The following is a 22,722-nucleotide window of genomic DNA, read 5'->3' as shown; positions in this document are numbered from 1 at the left end:
CCAGAACCGCTAGACCACCGCGGCCGGCCGAAGTCAGTCGGTTTTGCTTTTTACTACGTATAAAACTGTTGACGCAGGAAAGTTGTAAGCACGTTTTCCGCAGTTGTTGTGGTTGCTGAAACATTATTCGTAGTAAATAATTGTAGGTACTCTTCAAGACAGTTTTTAATAGGCCTACATACTGTGGGGTAGAAGGGATACGGTAGTTTTCTTGTTATATTTTGTCGTTATTACAGTAGCCTACATTTAACATTACCTGATTTTTGTAATCTTTTTCGGTTGTTATCTACCAGAGGTATTCAGTATATATATATGAAAGAAAGTCGTAAGTAGTTGTTTACTTGTGACATGCACAAAAAATTTGAAAACGTGACAAGAAGTACTAATACGCCTCAAACTTTTTGCATGTCACAATTGAACAACTGCTTACGACTTTCATTCATCTGACGTAATACAGGTACGTTAAATCTTTAGCGTTGTGCACTTCCGATAGAAAACAAATGCCGGCCGCGGTGGCCGTGCGGTTCTAGGCGCTTCCGTCCGGAAGCGCGCTGCTGCTACGGTCGCAGGTTCGAATCCTGCCTCGGGAATGGATGTGTGTCATGTCCTTAGGTTAGTTAGATTTAAGTGGTTCTAAGCCATTTGAACCATTTTTTTACTGCACTCCACTACTGACCATTCAAAAGTCCCGCCCGCAGTTTGGCTGAAAAATGTCCGCCGTATCGTCCGGTTGGCCACTCTCTGCGCCCTGTCCCCGCTGCGCCGCACGCCGCGGCCGCTGCCTGCCGCCCCCTGCTGCTGACGCCGCCAGCACCTGTTGACACGGCCAGCGGCCAGCCGGGAGACAGCACGCGTCGTTGCCGACGAGCCCACAAACCATCGCGCCCTCTCGAAAAGTGGCGCAAGCCTTTTCTCATTTTCTGGCGGAATTTATTAACTGCGTCGCAGTGTAATCTAAAAGCCGTGCCCCCTTATCAGCACCGCTCACTATTTTCGTTATCCTGTCTAACACACAAGCACGCTAGAGAAAAGCTTTGTCTCGCTGAGGGCACACCGCACTCACACTGTGTGCAGCGCCATCCCTGCCACCGGTAACGGCCCGGCCTCACTTCGGATGCTTCGGGTACCCCACGTCCAGCTGAATCCTTTTGTTGGCGATTACACCTCTCAGAGCCGCCTGTTATGATTCATCCGCTGTTCCGACCAGCCCCACACATGCAGCTGGCCGAGCTTCTGTCGGACACCCGAGTGTACCCAAACCACACATGTAGGCGTGGTAGGGCGGTACTCGCGAGGGCCAGTCGCCCTCCCTCCCACAGACACGATGCACATAAAATAGCGCAGTTCAGCCAGGAGTTTACAGCTGGATTGTACGTACAATCAGGTTTAGAATGTATGACCGAAAGATTACGTGACTGCAAGTCCGGCCATCGTGCATATTTAGAGTATAAAAGGAGGCGTGACAGTCGCAACCGATCCGTCTTCGTGCCTCAGCTATTACGGAGGAGGACGAAACCAGCAGACGAATGCTTTGGTTTATGATTACTACTGCAGAGCGAGGACAGTCTTGTTTGTCACATTGGCAACGTAAATTACGCCGAAAATGGTACGCCCCTTAGCAAGAATAATTTACATGTGCTTACTCCTATTACACAACCGCTTGCGGTAACATTATGTCTCATGTTAAAGAAGGAGATGTGCGGCTCAATTACCTATTATCTCTTTCTGTCGCTTACGCCATAGTCCCGCAGCGATCGCAGGGTCGGCGCGGTTAGAACGGACTTGGCAGTGTTAGTGTGTAGGGATGGCCTGATGCCCTTCCTGCTGCCACCCCGTACCCCCAGGGATGGAATCACTGTACCCCCAGCTGTCTGCATCCAGTGTAAATCGTGAAATAGTCCGAACGTGTTTCCTGTAACTGAGGCGGAACGCGGGGACCAGCACAGTATTCACCTAGCGGGATGTGGGAAACCGCCTAAAAACCACATCCAGACTGGCCGGCATACCGGCCCTCGTCGTTAATCCGCCGGGCGGATTCGATCCGGGGCCGGCGCGTCTACCCGAGTCCAGCAACCAGCGCGTTAGCGCCTTTTTTCCTTTTTTTCTTCTTTTTTTTATGCGCCGTCTTCGGCGAGCTTCAATGCCCCACTTTTTTTTATGGGTTATGAAACTGAATTGCATCTTGAAGACAATATTAGAGAACTGTAATCCGAATAGATTACCGTGAAAATAACTCTCTCTATTATACTGTTGACTGCATTAACGGAACGCAAAATATTCTTCCATTAGAATTTAAACAAAAATGAGAGAGAAGCAAAAGTAAAAATTAAGAAAGGAAATTAAACTTCTTCAGTGATGCACGTCTTATGCATTAGAATTATTTTTTCCTTACTATTGTTGCGCTGTGGCATGACGCCTGTTACTTGTTGGATAAACATGCTTTTTCGGGGTTCTGTTGAGGCCTTCACGGCTACAGTATCGGCCCCGGGGCACACGAAGTCCCCACCGTACTTCATCCTCAACAGCAATCCCCTACTTTGGCAGTCTATCTTGTTCCGTCGATTTCATATTATTTAGGTACGAGTATTAACCGATGCCTTGTTTCTGAAACAAAATTTGCATCATATTCCCGAACTTCTTTTTATGGTCTTTGTTCCGGTATATTTTGAAGTATGCATCTTTCATATATTCTCGATATTGTTGTAGATTGTCATTGCCTTTGTTGTTGACAAAATTTCCGAATAGCCACAAGTTGACATTTTTTTTCTGTGGTGGAAAGGAAACGTCTTCTGGGAAGAGTATATCGTGTAGTGTGATCTCTCTTCCATCGGTCCGTTTGAGAAAAACGACTTGCAATACAATGTCATTCCAAATATTCTTGTATCCATTACAGATGAAGCGATGCTTTAAGGAGTCCAAATTGTGACATTTTTGGCACACATTGGTTGCATGTAGTCCTATTGAATACAGTTTTTCATTGGTACTAATGATGTTGTTGACAACTCTGTACCATGACGCTTGCACTTCCGTAGTCAGTGTTTTGTTATTTATATTAGTCCATATTTTTTCCCAGTTTTTGTTGGGATACTTCAGTTCCATTTTATTTTGGTTTTCGCGTGATTGTAACTTGTCTACTCTATATTTACTTGTCCTCTTATTTTTGTCTGTTGAAATGCATGTCAAGTAGCTTAATTCTACATAAAAATCCTTAATATGCTTTAGGTTGTAATTTATGTTGTGAACATCTACTGGCGGCTGCATGCTTTCGGGTTTAAGAAGGTCAAATAGAGCGGCAGTTATGCTGTTCGGCTGCGTCTCTATAAGTTTTAACGTTCTTTTAATGAAGAGGGCAGTGTTTTTCCTCCGAAGGTCTGTCAGCCCTAGGCCTCCGTTTTCGGGTCTCGATAAAGTCGTTCCTACTGCTACTCTAAAAATATGGCCTTTCCATACGTATCGACAGATTGTGCCCATTATAGATTTCGCTATGTCTGGAGGTGTTGGTAAAATCTGAGCGACATATGCAGCTTTCGAAAGAACTGCACAGTTTATTAGTTTAATTCTTTGCTTGATATTTAAGTCTCTCGTTTCATGCAGTATTAAGCTGCCTCTGATTTTTCCTAACATCTACTTCCAATTAGCAGCCGTTGTTCTGAATGGGCAACTGCAAAAAGTTATGCCCAAAGCAGTGTGACGGTCCACCCTGTTTGCCCACGGTAGCTGCACATTGTGAAGACCCTGTAAATTTAAAAAGGAACTTTTCGTTTTATTTATCCTCGCACAAGTTACCCTGCTATAAAGCAATAACTTGTCCGTTAGCTGGGCACAGCCATCGTCGCTCCTCACTAGAACTCCCACATCGTCAGCGTATGCATTTGTAACCGTCTTCAGCCCACCTATTGTTATGCCTTCTAAGGTTGCGTTCAAAAGCCGTAAGAGGGGTTCCAGAGAAACCACATAAAACAACATGGACAGGGACTCCACTAGATATCAATACTTCATTAGTATATTGTCCATTGATCGAGATTTTGGTTCGTATGCCTCTGACGATGTTCATTAAAACCGTTAAGTTGCCATCATTGAAACCTATGTGTTTCAAGGTTCTGAACAGATATCCGTAGTTGACTCTGTCAAACGCTTTAGCAAAATCAATGAAGGCAATGCCTACATTCGCTGACTATGATGAGAAAATAGAAATAATGTCTCGATATTCACATACAGTGACTTTTTCTAAAATTGGTCCCATTCGTTCTTTAATTACACGTGCAACTACCTTGTTATCTGAGTTCATTAGACTGATCGGCCTCATTTTAGTAATACACTCCTGGAAATTGAAATAAGAACACCGTGAATCCATTGTCCCAGGAAGGGGAAACTTTATTGACACATTCCTGGGGTCAGATACATCAGATGATCACACTGACAGAACCACAGGCACATAGACACAGGCAACAGAGCATGCACAATGTCGGCACTAGTACAGTGTATATCCACCTTTCGCAGCAATGCAGGCTGCTATTCTCCCATGGAGACGATCGTAGAGATGCTGGATGTACTCCTGTGGAACGGCTTGCCATGCCATTTCCACCTGGCGCCTCAGTTGGACCAGCGTTCGTGCTGGACGTGCAGACCGCGTGAGACGACGCTTCATCCAGTCCCAAACATGCTCAATGGGGGACAGATCCGGAGATCTTGCTGGCCAGGGTAGTTGACTTACACCTTCTAGAGCACGTTGGGTGGCACGGGATACATGCGGACGTGCATTGTCCTATTGGAACAGCAAGTTCCCTTGCCGGTCTAGGAATGGTAGAACGATGGGTTCGATGACGGTTTGGATGTACCGTGCACTATTCAGTGTCCCCTCGACGATCACCAGTGGTGTACGGCCAGTGTAGGAGATCGCTCCCCACACCATGATGCCGGGTGTTGGCCCTGTGTGCCTCGGTCGTATGCAGTCCTGATTGTGGCGCTCACCTGCACGGCGCCAAACACGCATACGACCATCATTGGCACCAAGGCAGAAGCGACTCTCATCGCTGAAGACGACACGTCTCCATTCGTCCCTCCATTCACGCCTGTCGCGCCACCACTGGAGGCGGGCTGCACGATGTTGGGGCGTGAGCGGAAGACGGCCTAACGGTGTGCGGGACCGTAGCCCAGCTTCATGGAGACGGTTGCGAATGGTCCTCGCCGATACCCCAGGAGCAACAGTGTCCCTAATTTGCTGGGAAGTGGCGGTGCGGTCCCCTACGGCACTGCGTAGGATCCTACGGTCTTGGCGTGCATCCGTGCGTCGCTGCGGTCCGGTCCCAGGTCGACGGGCACGTGCACCTTCCGCCGACCACTGGCGACAACATCGATGTACTGTGGAGACCTCACGCCCCACGTGTTGAGCAATTCGGCGGTACGTCCACCCGGCCTCCCGCATGCCCACTATACGCCCTCGCTCAAAGTCCGTCAACTGCACATACGGTTCACGTCCACGCTGTCGCGGCATGCTACCAGTGTTAAAGACTGCGATGGAGCTCCGTATGCCACGGCAAACTGGCTGACACTGACGGCGGCGGTGCACAAATGCTGCGCAGCTAGCGCCATTCGACGGCCAACACCGCGGTTCCTGGTGTGTCCGCTGTGCCGTGCGTGTGATCATTGCTTGTACAGCCCTCTCGCAGTGTCCGGAGCAAGTATGGTGGGTCTGACACACCGGTGTCAATGTGTTCTTTTTTCCATTTCCAGGAGTGTATCTTTCGTGTCCGTACTCCTTCCCTAGTACAGTTACACTTTCCTTGAAAGCAGCAGGAATTTCCTCTCCCCTCAAGACGTCATTAACTACTTCCGTGAATTGGGAACCTATGAGGTGCCAAAAGGTCCTATAAAACTCCACAGACAGGCAGGCCGTCTGGGCCTGGAGACTTCCGTGAAGGTGAAGATTTGAGTGTATCAAAAACCTCGTCATTCGTAATTTCTAACGTTAAACCTCTGTTCTTCTCCTCTGCAACAACTGCCTCTATTCCGGAGTTCTGCAAAAACTCTTGTACTGAGTTGTCGTCAATAGTATTTCCAGAATATAATTGCTGAAAAAATCTATATGCTTCGTTTAAGATATCCCTTTGTTCTGTCAGGACTCTGTTATCTTCCGTTCTGAGGCTGGCAATAAAATTTCTTCTTCTGTTTTTTTGTGTGTTGTATCAAGTGGTAGATGGAGGTGTTTTCTGCCTCCACCGTCGTTCTAGTGTGTGATTTGATTTGAAATCCCTCCAAATGTACCCTCTTGATAGTTTTCATTTTGGCTTTAACGTTTTTAGTGTTGATAAAGACGTCTTGAGACATTGGTTGGTCGTAAAGGTCTCTTAAGCAAGAGTAGTAAAACTCCGTTGTGTGTCTTGACCACATTGCCCTTTGTTTGGCGTATGATATCAGCGCTGCTCTTATCTTTTTCTTAGCGGCCATAGTCCACCATTCAATAGTTGTTCTATATTTAGTACGCATCCTTAAAACAGACTGCCAAGTTTCTTGCATCTTTAAAGCTAGAGCGTTTTCAGAGAGGGTATTGATATTTAATTTCCATAGTGGGCGACCCCAATATGTCTTTTGCCTGTCTCCGACGTGGTCAGAGAAGGCAGCTGCTATCACTTCGACACTACTGACTTTGGTGGCTAAACTGGGGGTCACATATATTGTGTCGATTCTGCTCTGTGTAGCACCAGTGATGTATGCGATGCGAACCAGTGTCGGATATTTTATTTCCCACGCGTCTAACCACTTCATGTTGGTGACCAACGCGTGCAGTTCTTGGGAGAAGTTAAAATTTGGTCGCTGATCCATTTTATTTAAAACGCAATTAAAATCTGCACCGATGACAATGTCTGCAGGGTTTTCTTGGAGTAGAAATAAAATGTCACTTTTAAAAAAGGCTGCCCTCTCTCGTCTCACATTGTTGCCGGATGGTGCGTAAAGGTTTATAAAAGTGGTGTTAAAAATTTTGCAGCTAATTCCCCTCCCCGACTCTAAAAGGCACACGTTTGTCATCTCGATCCCTTCTTTAGCAAGGATGGCTGTTGCACACGCGTTTTCTGGAGCCACATTCAACACCTCTTTGTACCCTGAAACATACAGTTCTTTGACATCAACTTCCTGCAGTGATACAGAGAGTCCTTCAGTGCAGCTACCTTTGCTCGACTCTGAATTTTGTTTATGTTTAGGGTGGTCACGTTATATGTATATTCCACTGTGAGACGCTACGAGACAGCCGTGTACAACAACGTCTGTTTAGATACACATAGTGTTATTTTATTTTACTTTTATTCCATTGACGCTTTTCCTTCTTTTTTCTTTTTTTTTTCTTTCTTCTTAGAGTTCAGTGTGACAATTTTTAGTAAAAAAATTCTTCCTCAAAAGCCCCTTCCGCCCCCATTGCATCGGCCTGATCCTCCTTTTCGTCCGCCCAGTTAAATCGTGGCGCGGCGATGTCGTGTCCATGTCCTTGTCCAAGTCGGGTTTCATTGTCCATCACTGATGTATTGTCATGCGGGGGTTCATATGTTCCGTGTGGCGTGTCAGCCCGTTCATGTTTCTCGTTCCGATCCGAAGACTGGCCGACCACTTCCTTTTGTATATCTTCGTCCTTCTTTTCGGTCTCCTGTGTCTTCCTCAGCCGCTCTCTTAAAGGAGGGGCCACGTTCTCTGCAGCTTGATGTGCTCTTCGTCTCTTTTTATTTTTTGATGATTTCGGTGAAATCGTAGGCGAAACCTTTGGTGAACTTCCTGGCGACTCCTGGCGAAGGTCGACGAGAAGTCACCTGTCCCGCCTTCGTGGCGGAAGATTTTTGAGCTCCGTTAATTTCGGAGTCGGCCGTTGCTGCTGTTTCTGCGACACGTGACACGGGTCTTGTCATTGGTTCGTCTTCTTGCGCCCACCCCCCCCCCCCCCCCTTTTCCTTTGACGTTTCCTGAGCCTGTCTGTGGAGTCCTGTCATCTGTGTGGTTGTCAGTTATTTGTTACATCACTTCCTCTTTATGTCAATCCAGTAGTTCCCTCTGGGATGTTGGCCCTTTCGTGTGTAACTACCGCTTCGTACTCCACCATGTCTACATCAGGTATTATCGGTGAAGCTTGTCGCTCGTTGGAAGAGGGCAAGCGCGGCGCACCCTCAGTGACGTCATTACTGGCCAGATTCAGCTCCGCGGTGCTTCCCGTTTCCGGGCGCGCGTCTGAAGGGCCCGCCTGCTCGGCCACATTCTGTTGATAGGGGGCCCGGCTAGCTGCCGCGGCAGCGTACGTCACTTGGCCGGCCGGGGTCGTCTAGCGGTTCTAGGCGCTCAGTCCGGAACCGCGCGACTGCTACGGTCGCAGGTTCGAATCCTGCCTCGGCCATGGATGTGTGTGATGTCCTTAGGTTAGTTAGGTTTAGTACTTCTAGGCGACTGATGACCACAGATGTTGAGTCCCATAGTGCTCAGAGCCATTTCAACCATTTTTTAAAGATATCGGCGAATTGGTACTGGTTCCTACAGGTAATGAATGTTATACTTCAGGTCTTAAGAAAAAGGACCAGACTTACATCATTCCCCATTAAATAAATTCCTCCTTTAAGTGCAGTTAATGTATTAAGTGCACGGAAACGAAAACTGTAGATGGAGAACCTCGAAGTAAAGAATAGGAAACTGGAGTATATGGTGAAGACAACTGCTATAAAGGAGGAATATAAGATGCAATTGCAAAAGGAAGAAACTATTGCCGATGTGTAGGCCAGGCTTACATACGGATTTAAACACACTGTATGGAAAAATCTACGAAAGGGGAATATAAAATTTAGGCTTTTACAGCAAACAGTGGTGGAAACTGGTCACGTGTTGGAGTACTGACCGAAGTCAGTGGAATCGAGAACGTTTTCTATATGAAGGGAGACACGAAAAAAGCGATGATTATATTCTATGTACGTGCGGCGAGCTAGACGTTGTCCACCCAGCAACAGTACAGCCATTTGCCGAGTTTGATGGAATAACTATGTTTAATGGGCACTCATTTACAAAAGTAGTAAGCTTAAAGTTCTATACAGCAATCCCGCAAAAATGTGGAACAGAAGAGTTGCCGATACACACACAGGAAGACGTGGAACGCTTTAACAGTAGCGTCATGGAGGAGATACGAGGAAAAATTAAAATCCCCCAATGCTCTCGCCTAGAAGAACTGCGAGAAGGGTCTGAGCTAATAGTCAAAGCCATAAAACAGGTATTTTACAGGAAGAGAATTAGATATGTGTTAGAATTCGAGAATATACTGCATGGGGGCTTAATTAAATAAATGAAAATAATTATTATTTTTCGTAGCTGTAAGTCCGATTACTAAGTCTCGTAAACGGTTGGCCCTGACTAGTTTTAGTACGCAATCTGACTGCATAGAATAACAACAAAGAATGAAAGAAAATTTCCGTTAACACAATTAATTAATTAAGTCCCCAGCAACTATAAAACCTACGAAACAACAAGGCACAAGTGTCGCTGTTCTGTATGTGGAAGTGTGATTCAACGTACACATCTGGCACGGTTCTTCTTCAATAAGACAAGAAATTTTAAATACCATTTATACTGAAGCAATTAAAAAAAATAGAAATACTATAATTGCGCAAGAAAATCAGAATTACACTCTAATACAAGAACACGAGCCAGATGCTTTGTTGACTGAACCTGTAATGACGCATTATTTAAGACATTGAAATAATAAAAAGAAAAGGGAATTTTTTTACCTTCATATATATTGACGAAAAGCACTCTGATCATTACAATATCTCCATTCGAACAACATCTGCTGTCTAGCCCATCAAACAACTGCACACAACATGGAACAAGCACTTCCTACTACAACATCTCAACAACGACTCTCTACCACCACATCTCAACAAGAACTCTCCACCACGACTTCTCGACAAGCACAGCCAGTGGAGGCGGAAGAATAATACTCTCTGGCGCGATCTCTGGCGCTGTGGCTCAGTGTAGCCACCTTTCATATGCCCCTCCTCCACGGGCTAGAATTTGATGGTATTTTTGCCAGCATTGGTGGTGAAAATACCACCAAATTCGTCCACAAAAATACAGACAAAAAAAATAATGTTAATACGTAAATATCACATAATTATATAAAATTTTGGCTTTGCACTGACCTTTCAATAACCTAATATATAAAATACAGTAAGCAATACAAATTCTTTCATACATGTGACTTTACATAATAGTTTACACAATACACAAAAAATCAGTTTATACAAATGTTCACATAACATGCTTTCCATAGTTCAAGAAACAAGTAGTTAACAGTTCCAGCAGTAGCACCCAGCAATGGTCAACAGGTGCAAATACCAACAAGTGACATCATTTTAATAGAAGCAGTTCCATCAATTGCACCCAGCAATGTTGAACACGTGCAGATACCAACAAGTCACATTATCTCAGTAGAACAGTTTCATTAGTGGCACCCAGCAATGTTGAGCAGGTGCAGACACCAACAAATGACATCTTTTCAATAGAAGCAGTTCCATCAGTGGCACCCAGCAATGTTGAGCAGGTGCAGACACCAACAAGTGACATTATGTCAGTAGAAGCAGTTCATCAGTGGCACCTAGCAATGATGAGCAGGTCCAGACAGCAGTCCATAATATTCACTATCACTAATCACACTGTTCATCAGAGTTTATAAGCAGAAATTAAACATGTCCTAGTGGCACCAATCATGTAGAAAAAGTGCAAGTAACAGTCCATAATATTCACTATCACTAATCACACAGTTAATCAGCAGAAATTAAACATTTCTAAGTGGCACCCCTTATGTTGAAGAAGTGCAGGTGTGAACAACAGTTTGAATGCACACACAATTGCTTTTACACTAAACATACAAATTATAATAAACACACAAATGATATCAGATATTTGTCATATTACTATTACAAATACACAAATATCAGTAAACCTATAATATTTATGGGTGTCAGTGCAAGCCACAACAAACAAGTAAAATAATATTTAGGGAATAGGTCGGTACCAATTATTTGGGATTAGGAAAGGAAAATGCACAAAACACACTTACTCATCTTTCATCCACATTAAGTGCTACTGTGTAATTGAATAGTGTTAACTGTGTAAATGTAACTCTGTCCAAGATTTGATGTTCATCATGTGTACCAAGTAGTAGTGGCAGCAATGTATAACAGTCAATAATAGTTAAGTCAACGTCATAGTCATCATGTCAAGACCAATGTTTGCCAAGCCAGATCAAAATGTACTGTTGCTGAACAACTGTCAGTGTACCAAGATATGCAAATACTTCCTCTCTCCAAAAAAAAAAAGTATATACTGCTTATTGATTTAACAAAGTGTGTGTGTAGACAATCTTCTTTCCACTTGAGTGTTCTAGTCTGCTATCTTCATCCTCCTTGTTCCATATAGACCAACAGAAAATATGCTCCTCACTTACTTTACCTCTTATCCACCAAAACTCCAATAATCATCAGCATCACATAATCTCAATACTTCAATAATACCTCTTACGTCGATACATATAAATCTTATTATCAATATCATTTACCTTACCTCTTGTCCACCAAAACTCCAATAATCATCAATTTCACACAATCTCAATACCTCAATAATACCTAATACCTCTTACGTCGATACATATAAACCTTATCATCAATATCATTTCACTTCCATAACAACTCTTTCCTCTAGTCAGTCTCCTCGAACAAGTACAGACAAAATCCTAGTGCAAACTTCAATTTATCATCCCATGCAATCCGAAGACACAATGTCCACACACAACCTCTGTGTAGTCCACCTGAGCCAAATCTTCTACTCATTACGAATTATAAAATACATTTTGGTTACCTTGTCCATCATAAAATAAAAGAAATGCATACATGACCTCTAACAGCCTTTAGTTCGAATAACTCTCAGTAAGTAAGTACGATTACGAAGTGTGAATAATCGTGATATTTCAGTGTGTACACCACTTCAAGAATCATGGCAGAAGCAAACATGTGGAGTATTTTTTTGTGTCAAGTGTCACTTGCTATTTCAATTGCTCACGAAGAATGCAGTGTAATAACTGTCAATGGTTTAAACCTGGTGTTGGTATGTCATGTCGTTAGCTTCCTTCCTATTAGCATAAATTTATACAGCTTCCATAAAACCTCCAGCTCATGTGACTTCAATGAAGTTTCCTGTACCAACGTCGTTCGTAGAATTATAGCAGTTCATTTTCTTATCTTAAAATATAAAGCACTGAGCGTAAGCAAAACATGCAATAGCGAGTAAATACACCAGTAGAGAACATAATGTCAACAAGTGGATGCAGCGCAACTCCTACCACGAGGCTCTGCCAAGCAAACAATCTATAATTAATACCATAGTGTGACCTAAGCTCCATGTTTGTATACCGTATATCAGCATTTCTATATATAGCAAATTAAAGGATAGTTTTGACAACAAACAGAAATGTATAAATATGCAATCCATACACAAAGCAGCAAATATGTATCTTACATAATAAACAGGTCATTAGCATCATATCAGCATAAGCAAATAAATGTTCGTATGTAATCTTAATAAGTAAACATGAAGGCGCAAGCAGATAAATCACGAAGTGTAACCTACATACATAACCATATCAGCACAACTAATCAGGTGACAATTATAATTTAAATAAATAAGCACAGCAGGCACATAATAAAAAAATGTGACATCAGTGAAAAAGAATAGCAGCCAAGCGATGCATAATATACATAATTAACACCCTGTTCATTAATCATTGTCAAAATCAGTTAACACAAAGTATAAATCACGTAATCGCGAGCAGCAAATTACGTCTAAAGTACGTACCTAAGTGGAAATATGTTACCTGAAAAATAAACTCAATTAATAGTTACCTTTTTAGTTTATTAGTTTCTTCTTCGAAATTACATTCTTCCTGAAATTTTCTCGATAGCAAGTCCTCTTAACGTCGGACACGCACAGAATTTACCTGAAGTTCTTAAATATTTTATACAACCGTATCCTGAAAAATACTGAACGTTAATAACATAATTTATCAAGTCACTATAGCTTTATACTGAATTTAATCCGAAAAATTAGACTGTGTATTTGTTTACGGCTGTCAGTGCATTCGCACTGAGCGCTCGATCAGCTGTAGGTCCGCGTGACGTAGGAAGTGATTGTTTGCGGTCAACGACTGCCTTGTGCGGCGCGCAGACTTGACTGTTGCTTTGAGTATGTGCCGCCGCCAAAACAGCGCGATATCCTTGTATTCTCCGTGTGTTTACGTACAACTGTTAGTTTCTCAAAAGTATGTCATTCCACAAAAATTTTAACGTTTGATATATGATGTATTCCCTTAGAGCGTCGAGATTTAAGAGTTTCTACTTCAACAGTGTTATCATGAATAATTTTGCGAACTTTATATGGACCCTTATAAAGCAGAAAACATTTGCGACATAAGCCTTTTCCTTTGTGAGACAAACGATGAGACTTAATTAATACCTTTTGACCAACTGACAAAGTTTTTAAACGACCAGGACGTTTAGCTGATTTCTCTCTTCTAGCAGCTGCAGATGCAATATTTTGCAGAGCCAGGTTGACAACTTCAGAATGCCGCAGTTTCCGTGTAGGCGGAAAAGGAACGATTTCAGAAATGCGATTTGTCGGTGCTTTGTTTTTTAATATCAGTATAGGCGGTAAAGAAGTTGAGTCATTAGGAAGTTCATTCAGAATGTTTTGAAAAATATGAAGATACTGATCCCACGTTCTGTGATTCTGATGACAGTAAAGACGACACAATTTATTGATTTCCTTCATCCATCTCTCTGAAGCGTTAGATTGAGGGTGAAAAAGTGAAATGAAAATTGGTTTAATCTTACGACGCCGTAGAGTACGAAGCCAAATTTTAGAGCGAAACTGTGATCCATTATCTGATATAACCTTATCAACATGACCCACTTCTTTAAGAAAATGTTTGACGAAAGCATTAGATACTGAGCGAGCTGTTGCTTTGCGTAAAGGTGTAAGACACACATATTTTGATGTCAGTTCCACTGCTACGAAAATGTACGCAAAACCATTAGTAGAACGAACCACTGGACCGAACAAATCGACTGCAGCCATCTCCTTTAATTTCGCTGGAATGATAGGAAACAACGGTGCTCTGTGAGAAACAGTTGGCGGCTTAGCCTTTTGACATAATTTGCATTTGGCAAGAACAGATCGAATGCGTTTTTCCATATTACTGAAGTAGCAATTTTCTCGTAATTTATGAAAGCATTTTCTGGGACCAAAGTGTGCATAACTGAAATGTGTGTACCAAATCAATTTGTTGACCCACTCATCAGGAATACAAACTAACCAAAAAGAGTTGTCAACCGATTTTCGTTTAAAAAGAACTTTCCAGATAGATGGCAAAAACGAGGTGTGGCCAAATTGTCCAATCTAACAAAGCGTCTAAGAAAATTACAGACACCAAGGAAACTACGAACATCACGTTTTGTGGTAGGAACAGCATAATTACGAATAGCGTCTAATTTTTCTGGATCAGGAAGAATACCTTCTGTAGAAATAATTTGACCGAGAAATTTCACCTGAGAACGACCAAATTCAGATTTTTCCAAGTTCACTGTAATGCCAACTCTTGCAAAAATACGTAATAATGAATCCAAAATTTTGTTATGCTCACTCCAAGAACGTTTAGCAATAAGAATATCGTCAACATATGAAGTAATATTGTCACGGAGATAAACAGGTAAGATTTCATTTAAACTACGAATGAATGCTGCAGAAAATATAGTAAGTCCAAACGGTAATTTTCGAAATCACTTTTGGGTAAAATAGTCATATCCGGTTAATCTTTACCTACTGTCTAGATAGATTGATAGTCGAAGAGTTGTTTTGACAGATGCAAAGAATAGTAAAAGAGTAGGCAGCGGTGCAGAAAACTAAAAGGGAAATAGCACCACTACAGCTCGGGGCCCTATGCACGCTACGGCACATATTCACTTAGTGTAGTGAATCCCCTGAGGACATTAATAGCCGCACATAAATTCCAGTTTGTGACTTAGTGGCCAATTTGGTGGAAGTGCGTACGTAAATTAATCTAACCATGAACATGGATGTATGTCATTCTTAGAATTACGAAAGATCTTAAATTTCCGAACAGTTAAGAAGAGTTTTCTCCTCGTGGCGACAAAGACCTACCGCGACTGTTCCAGTCCGAATGTCGATTATTGTCAAGTTCACGCGCCTGGCGCTCTCTTGTTGCATCCCGTAAATGAAGCAAATTATTTTCTTCAAACCCCTCTGCTATCTGTGATTCTAAATTTCTTTTGCTGTCTTTTCCTACAATTTCGCTTTCAATATGTTTGACTTGCTTTCGTAATGCCTCAAATTCCCTTTTAACGCGTTCATTAAATTTTCCCTGTTTTTCAACATGCTTATTTATGTTCTGGTACTCTTCGGTTTCTGCAAATGGCAATGGAGCTGTATCATCTGAATCTCTGTCCCCATTTAAACTGAGACTTGTCAATTTATCTGAGCCGGCCGAAGTGGCCGTGCGGTTAAAGGCGCTGCAGTCTGGAACTGCAAGACCGCTACGGTCGCAGGTTCGAATCCTGCCTCGGGCATGGATGTTTGTGATGTCCTTAGGTTAGTTAGGTTTAACTAGTTCTAAGTTCTAGGGGACTAATGACCTCAGCAGTTGAGTCCCATAGTGCTCAGAGCCAATTTATCTGAAATTTCCTCAACTCACCTATTTTTTCTTTCTGTTTATTTAAGTTTATTTAAGTAAGTGTCGCGACTCGGGTTTCAGTATTGACACATTTAGTAGTTAACTGTTCATATTGTTGTGTTAGGTTATTTATTCTGTCATTTGGCACGGATTCCTCGATTCTCTCAAATATTTCTTCCTTATCGTGTGCGCGTTGTAAATTTAACTCTGAAAATTTCTGTACTATCACGCGATCTCTTTCCTCCTGTTCTCTATCCTGTTCCTTTTGTCTGATTTCTACTGCAATTAATCTATTATTGTGAGCATTGAAAATCGGTTGTACTTCTTCTCTGATTTCTTTCTTTAATTCATCTTTCATATTTTTGAAACATGTCCCTATTCGTGAATCTAACCGTGTTTCCATTGTTTCCATCTCTGTTTTAATTGTTCCTATTTGTGAGTCTAACCGTGTTGCCAAAGTTCCCATCTCTGTTTTTAATTCAGATTCTAACTGTGATCCCAGTGAGTCTAACCGTGTTTCCATTGTTCCCATATCAGTTTTTAATTCAGATCCCAAAGTTCCCATCTCTGTTTTAATTGTTCCTATCTCTGTTTTAAATTCAGATCGAAAATTTAATATTGCACTCATCAACTGCTCCATATTAACTTGTTCGAAATTCCTTTCGCTCCTAACATTTCCCACAAAACCAGCTTCCTTCGTCATAGCTGTAAAGCTATCTGTGTTCGATACTATTCCAGAATCTTCTATCGTTAATCTCGTATTCTGTGAATTTTCTGATTGAGAAAAATTTTGAAATGGTTCCGGACTATCTTCCCGACTTGTTAAATTGTTTTCAACTCCTTTATTCATCATACTGTTGTCCTATGTTGGCGAGTTCGCCATGTCAACAATTTCGTCGTTCTCACTATTCATCATTTTCGCCTTTTTCATCGATCGCGTAATCATTTACAAAACATACAAAACTCGTCACAATACGAAAATTACAGAGAATATAACACGTTATCACCAACAATCCCGTTCACACGAAATGCTTCCCTCAAACACGATTAACGAACAATCGAAATAATTGCACTAAATTATCAAACCCGTAGACAAGACAAAAAAAATAAATTTTGCAAAATACCATTAGAAGAATGCCAATTACCAAATCTACACATGCAATATAGACTACAATTACTAAACTACAAATTACTTCAACAATACTAGTGTCTACTATTTTTACAATCAGAAGAATTCCAAGGGACGATCCGAAGCAGCGGTCGCCACGTGCATGGGGGCTTAATTAAATAAATGAAAATAATTATTATTTTTCGTAGCTGTAAGTCCGATTACTAAGTCTCGTAAACGGTTGGCCCTGACTAGTTTTAGTACGCAATCTGACTGCATAGAATAACAACAAAGAATGAAAGAAAATTTCCGTTAACACAATTAATTAATTAAGTCCCCAGCAACTATAAAACCTACGAAACAACAAGGCACAAGTGTCGCTGTTCTGTATGTGGAAGTGTGATTCAACGTACACATCTGGCACGGTTCTTCTTCAATAAGACAAGAAATTTTAAATACCATTTATACTGAAGCAATTAAAAAAAATAGAAATACTATAATTGCGCAAGAAAACCAGAATTACACTCTAATACAAGAACACGAGCCAGATGCTTTGTTGACTGAACCTGTAATGACGCATTATTTAAGACATTGAAATAATAAAAAGAAAAGGGAATTTTTTTACCTTCATATATATTGACGAAAAGCACTCTGATCATTACAATATCTCCATTCGAACAACATCTGCTGTCTAGCCCATCAAACAACTGCACACAACATGGAACAAGCACTTCCTACTACAACATCTCAACAACGACTCTCTACCACCACATCTCAACAAGAACTCTCCACCACGACTTCTCGACAAGCACAGCCAGTGGAGGCGGAAGAATAATACTATCTGGCGCGATCTCTGGCGCTGTGGCTCAGTGTAGCCACCTTTCAATACCTTCTCTGTATTTGTCAAATTACTGGCTGGAGAAAGAAGTAAATGATTCAGATGTGGATTTAAGTTATAAGTTAAAAATTAAATTGGACATTATTGAAACTATACCTAACAAGAATAAAGAAAGAGTTCTTTTCTGTGTGTAAATGTATAAGCAAAAGTTAATAAATATTTTGTATGAGGATATTTACCTGTCTTATTTGCTAACCTTCCAAAAATCCTAAGACATTTCGTATATACAGCGATCTATGTGCACGTATTTCGTATGTGGAAGTGGGTGGCTTGAAAAGCAGTTGAAACAAGGTAGTTGAAAGCGTTGCGACCCCCTTTTCTTACCTATATGAACGTGTCTGTGCGTCAGTGTACTGCATTACTTTGTGGACATGTCTGCAGACAGTGCAATGCATTATTTTGACAGTTTATAATTAGTGAGCGCGTATACATAGCGTTTTACAAGCATTATTTTGACAATTTACGATTGTTTTTGTGACTGTCCATCAGAGTAGTGCATTATTTCGGTAATTTACGTGCAGTTTGCAGGTCTGTAGGCTATGTATTGCGACCCCAAGCACGCCAGGGCGAGTATTTTGTATCAGCGTAATAAATAAACTACGGGAAATACATCCTTAAATAAATTGTTCCAACTTCTCACTGAAAATAAATAAAGTACACACCTTCCTTTCCAGCAGCTGGACACAGAATGAGTCTTTTTCCCATCAACTCCAAGGAAGAGACTTAGGTTGGTGGAGCTAGCCCAAGTGACCATTTTTCCAGCCAAAATTTTCCGCCATTTTCTTAGGTTAGTTAAAGTAACCCAGTTGACCTATTTTCCCACCAAAATTTGGACTTCCCGCCATGACGTTATTGCGACGTTGCCACATCTATCACCACCATCCTGGATGCGTCATCTTGAATAAATTTGGCAACAATGCAACGTTTTGGACGCCGCCGCCGTTGTCCCACTACTAACGGCAACATCATCTGCAAACAACCTAAGATGGCTGTTCAGGTTGTCTCCTAAATCGTTTATACAGGGTGAGGCAGCTAAGTCATAACACCCCTTGTATCTCACCAGTCGTAATAGATAAAAAGATGAACTTTGGACAGTGAATTGCAGGGACAGGGACTGCTTGAATACATCACATTTCATGTTTCTGATATTTTTTATTACAGAGATATGAGGCCATCTTTGTTTTTTTAAATGGAACCCTATGTTAAATTTTAGCGTAACACGATGGGCTTAAAAAGACAGTCTGAAATATATGTATATGACAATGTTTAGGCGAATACTTTTTACGACACAGATATGTTCCCGTATCGAATAGTCCTTGGAAGCGGCGTCGTGCAATGCGACCTTTCCCGTTGTGTAGAGTACATGGTGAACGTAGCGAGTCCGTCCTTACACAAACACGACCATTTACCTGACAATAGTAATACATACTGCGATATTCTGCGCAAAAATTAACTGATGATGTCGCGCAAATATTATTCAGTTATTTGACAACTGTGATACCAAAATTGTAGACAACATACAGTATTAAAATACTACAAGATGTTAATACATTTTAAATAACAGAAATACAAATGTAAATGAGGAGGCCCTTATTGGCCACAATGCTGCAGTGCACATTTGTAGTCGCAGTTCGACTGATTTGTGAACGGCTGCGAGGGTGTCACGTGATATATCAGTGCAGGCTTCGATGATACTTTGCTTCACATCGTCTGGCATAGTTGGTATTTGAGCATACACTTTATGTTTGATTGCTCCCGAGAGAAAAAAATGAAGAGGGGTCAGATGAGGAGGCTGGGCTGGCCACTTCACTTCAGCACGTCGTCCTATCCAACAATCCGGGAACTTTCCATTTAACAGCTCTGTAGCCACACGGGAAGAGCGAGCAGGGCAGCCGTCATGTTGGAACCACATGCGCTGGCGCGTAGTTAGTGGTACCTCTTCCAGCAAAATGGGCAGAAAGTTTCGCAGGAACTGTGCGTAGTTATCGCCATTTAGTATACCTGGAATGACGTACGGCCCCACTATGACATTTCCGACGATGCCGCACCACACGTTAACACTCCACGGTTGCTGATGCTGTACCTGTCGAAGCCAATGAGGGTTCTCTATTGACCAGTAATGGATATTATGCAAATTCACGTTACCGTGGTTGGTGAAAGTCGCTTCATCAGTAAAAAGCACCCGTTGAAAATACATTGGATCATCTTGTAGGCGCTGCAGAGTAAACCGGCAAAATTCCTCGCGCCGTTCGAAATCCAGACCGGAGAGTGCTTGATGTAATGAGAGGTGAAACTGGTGAAATCCATGCCGGTGTAATATGCGTAGCACACTTCTCTTACACCACATTCCGAGGCGATACGTCGCGGCGGAACAGTAGGGTCGTTATGCGCCAACGCTAGGACGCCCTCTTCATGTACCTCGCCAGTTGCAGTTTCCTGCCGTGTCCTCTGTATGGCGTTCCGTGATCCAGATTCAAGTAGTTTGTTGCAAATACGAGCAAGAAGCTGGCGCGTAGGACGCTCACGATCAGGATACAGCTCTCCATATCGCTTTATTGAAGCCTATCTAACTTTTCTTCGTCTGCTCCAAGGAACTGTGACGGAAATGCGGTGTCCCATTACCCCAGCAGCTTATTTGTGGCCTTCTCCCTTGCTGCCTCGTGCGTCACCTTGCGGCATTATCGAGAAGCAGGAAAACAACGCCTTCCCTGCTAAGAGAAAGGTCGCAATTGACAACGCCGTTTCGAAGGACGAATTCGATGCGGGAACATATCTGCGTCTCAAAAACTATTCGCGTAAATATTTGAAACCGCCTTTTTAAGCCCATCGTGTTACGCTAAAATTTAACATAGGGTTCCGTTTAAAAAGACCAAAGATGGCCTCATATCTCAGTAATAAAAAATAGCACAAACATGAGATGTGATGTATTCAAGTAGCCCCTGTCCCTGCAATTCACTGTCCAAACGGCATCTTTGTATCTCTTACGGTTGGGGAGATACAAGTGGTGTTAGGACTTAGCCGGCCGAAGTGGCCATGCGGTTAAAGGCGCTGCAGTCTGGAACCGCAAGACCGCTACGGTCGCAGGTTCGAATCCTGCCTCGGGCATGGATGTTTGTGATGTCCTTAGGTTAGTTAGGTTTAACTAGTTCTAAGTTCTAGGGGACTGATGACCTCAGCAGTTGAGTCCCATAGTGCTCAGAGGCATTTGAGCCGTTTTGTTAGGACTTAGCTGCCTCGCCCTGTATAGATAAGGAACGGCAGCGGGCATGTAACGCTACACTGGAGAAAAGAAGAAATAGCTTCTGTTTGTTCGATGAGTTTGCGTCACTTACTCTGAACTGTTACCTCCCTGACAGGAAATCACGAATCCAGTCATGTATCTGAGACGATTTTCGATAAGCATGCAATTTCACTACAAGCGACTTGTGTGGCGCAGTGCCAAAAGCGTTCTGGACTCCGCATTCCCCTGGCTGTTAGGTGTCTTCTCCAGGTGGCGCACACGGTCAGCATTACGAGTCGCCGGGCCCCTCTGATACCGGCAGCAAGTGAGCTATCCACGGATCCTGCTTGTTTCCAGCGGTCGCTGGAACACTCGCCTGGAGAGGCGGCGCTAGGAGGCGTTTGCGCTTGTTGGTAACCGTCGGGCTAGCGCACAGGTCGGCGATCCCAAACATCTCTCAGTCTGCAAATGACTCTTACCGCGCTTGCTTGCAGCCAATGAGGTGGCTCTTTGTCGCGACTGGAGAGCACACGGGGGTAGTGTAGCACGGCGGTTCCCAGGTCTGCCTGCAGGCGCACAGTGGCTTCTGCTGGAGTCGCGGCCCTGGGTCGACACAGACAGACATCTAAATACGGTGCTGACTGCACTGTCGTCATGTACGTGCGATCCGTTTTATCCGTCTATCACTGTGTGTGTGTGCGTTGCTCGCATTTTTCAACCGAGTAGGTAATTGGATTTGGAGAACACACGGTGCTCGTCTAGGGTCACATTTTATGGTATCCTGACCTCTGCGAATCTATGCCTTTGTACGTAAGAGGACTTCTTTTTTTTTTGTGCTGCACTGCGACCATTTCTCTATCTCGGTTGCGTGTGGCGATGTATATGATTATTTCCGTATCTGTTTATGAGTGACGTAACATTGCTAGAGTTACATGTGTGGTAGACTCAGCCCACTGTCGACTTGGCGCTAGGATTACGTTTTTTTTTCTTGACGTGCCTCGTGGTATGGTTCACGTATAAGGGGGGCGGGGTGGGGGGGGAGGGGATAATATGTACCGGTTGCACCCGTTCGGCTCACGTCTGTCTGATGTACACTCATTATTAGTGCACAGATAAGTTTTCGTAGCAAAAACAGAAGAGTGCTGACTGTGCAGCGTGTTCTATGGGTCAGTCGAAATTACATACCGTTCTCGAAGTTTCCCTTGGTTAGTATACGAGACTTACAAGTGTGAGAATTATCGCGCAATAAGCTTAACAACCCATCCATCCAAATTGATGACAAGAATAATATACAGAAGAATGGGAGAGAAAGTTGAGGATGTTCTAGATAACAATCAGTTTGGCTTTAGAAAAGGTAAAGGCGCGAGAAAAATCAAGACACGTTTATAGGATTTGTCGATCTGGGAAAAGCGTTTTATTGAAATGATGCAAAATATTCGAAATTCTGATAAAACAGGGGTAAGCTGAAAAGAAGACGGGTAATATAAAATATGTACAAGAAACAAGAGGGAATAATAAGAGTGGGCAACTAAGAACGAACTGCTGGGATTAAAAAGCGTGTTAGACAGGGATGTAGTCTTTCACCCCTAATGTTCAATCTGTACATCGAACAAGCAATGACGAAATGTAGACTGGAATACTCTCAATTTCTGAAGGTGGCAGGGGTAAAATACAGGGAGCGAAAGGCTATTTACAATTTGTACAGAAACTAGATGGCAGTTATAAGAGTCGAGGGTCAT

General features: G+C 42.7%; 1 protein-coding gene across 1 annotated transcript in view; it reads right to left on the bottom strand.

Annotated features, from left to right (window-relative positions):
- The window catches only part of LOC126215303 (basic proline-rich protein-like), a 162,645-nt gene extending 141,006 nt beyond the window's left edge, over window positions 1–21,639 (bottom strand). Inside the window, exons 1-2 of the mRNA XM_049941985.1 lie at window positions 21,463–21,639; window positions 8,066–8,236 (exon numbers count right to left, since the gene is read on the bottom strand). Coding sequence (XP_049797942.1) covers window positions 8,066–8,236; window positions 21,463–21,639 — 348 coding nt within the window. The remainder of the gene's footprint in view (window positions 1–8,065; window positions 8,237–21,462) is intronic.
- Between the last annotated feature and the right edge of the window lie 1,083 nt (window positions 21,640–22,722).

This window comes from Schistocerca nitens, chromosome 12, assembly GCF_023898315.1.
Source record: "Schistocerca nitens isolate TAMUIC-IGC-003100 chromosome 12, iqSchNite1.1, whole genome shotgun sequence".
Classification (NCBI taxonomy): Eukaryota; Metazoa; Arthropoda; class Insecta; order Orthoptera; family Acrididae; genus Schistocerca; species Schistocerca nitens.
Note: the sequence above shows the minus strand (reverse complement) of the source record. Positions and strands in the feature narration are given on the sequence as shown.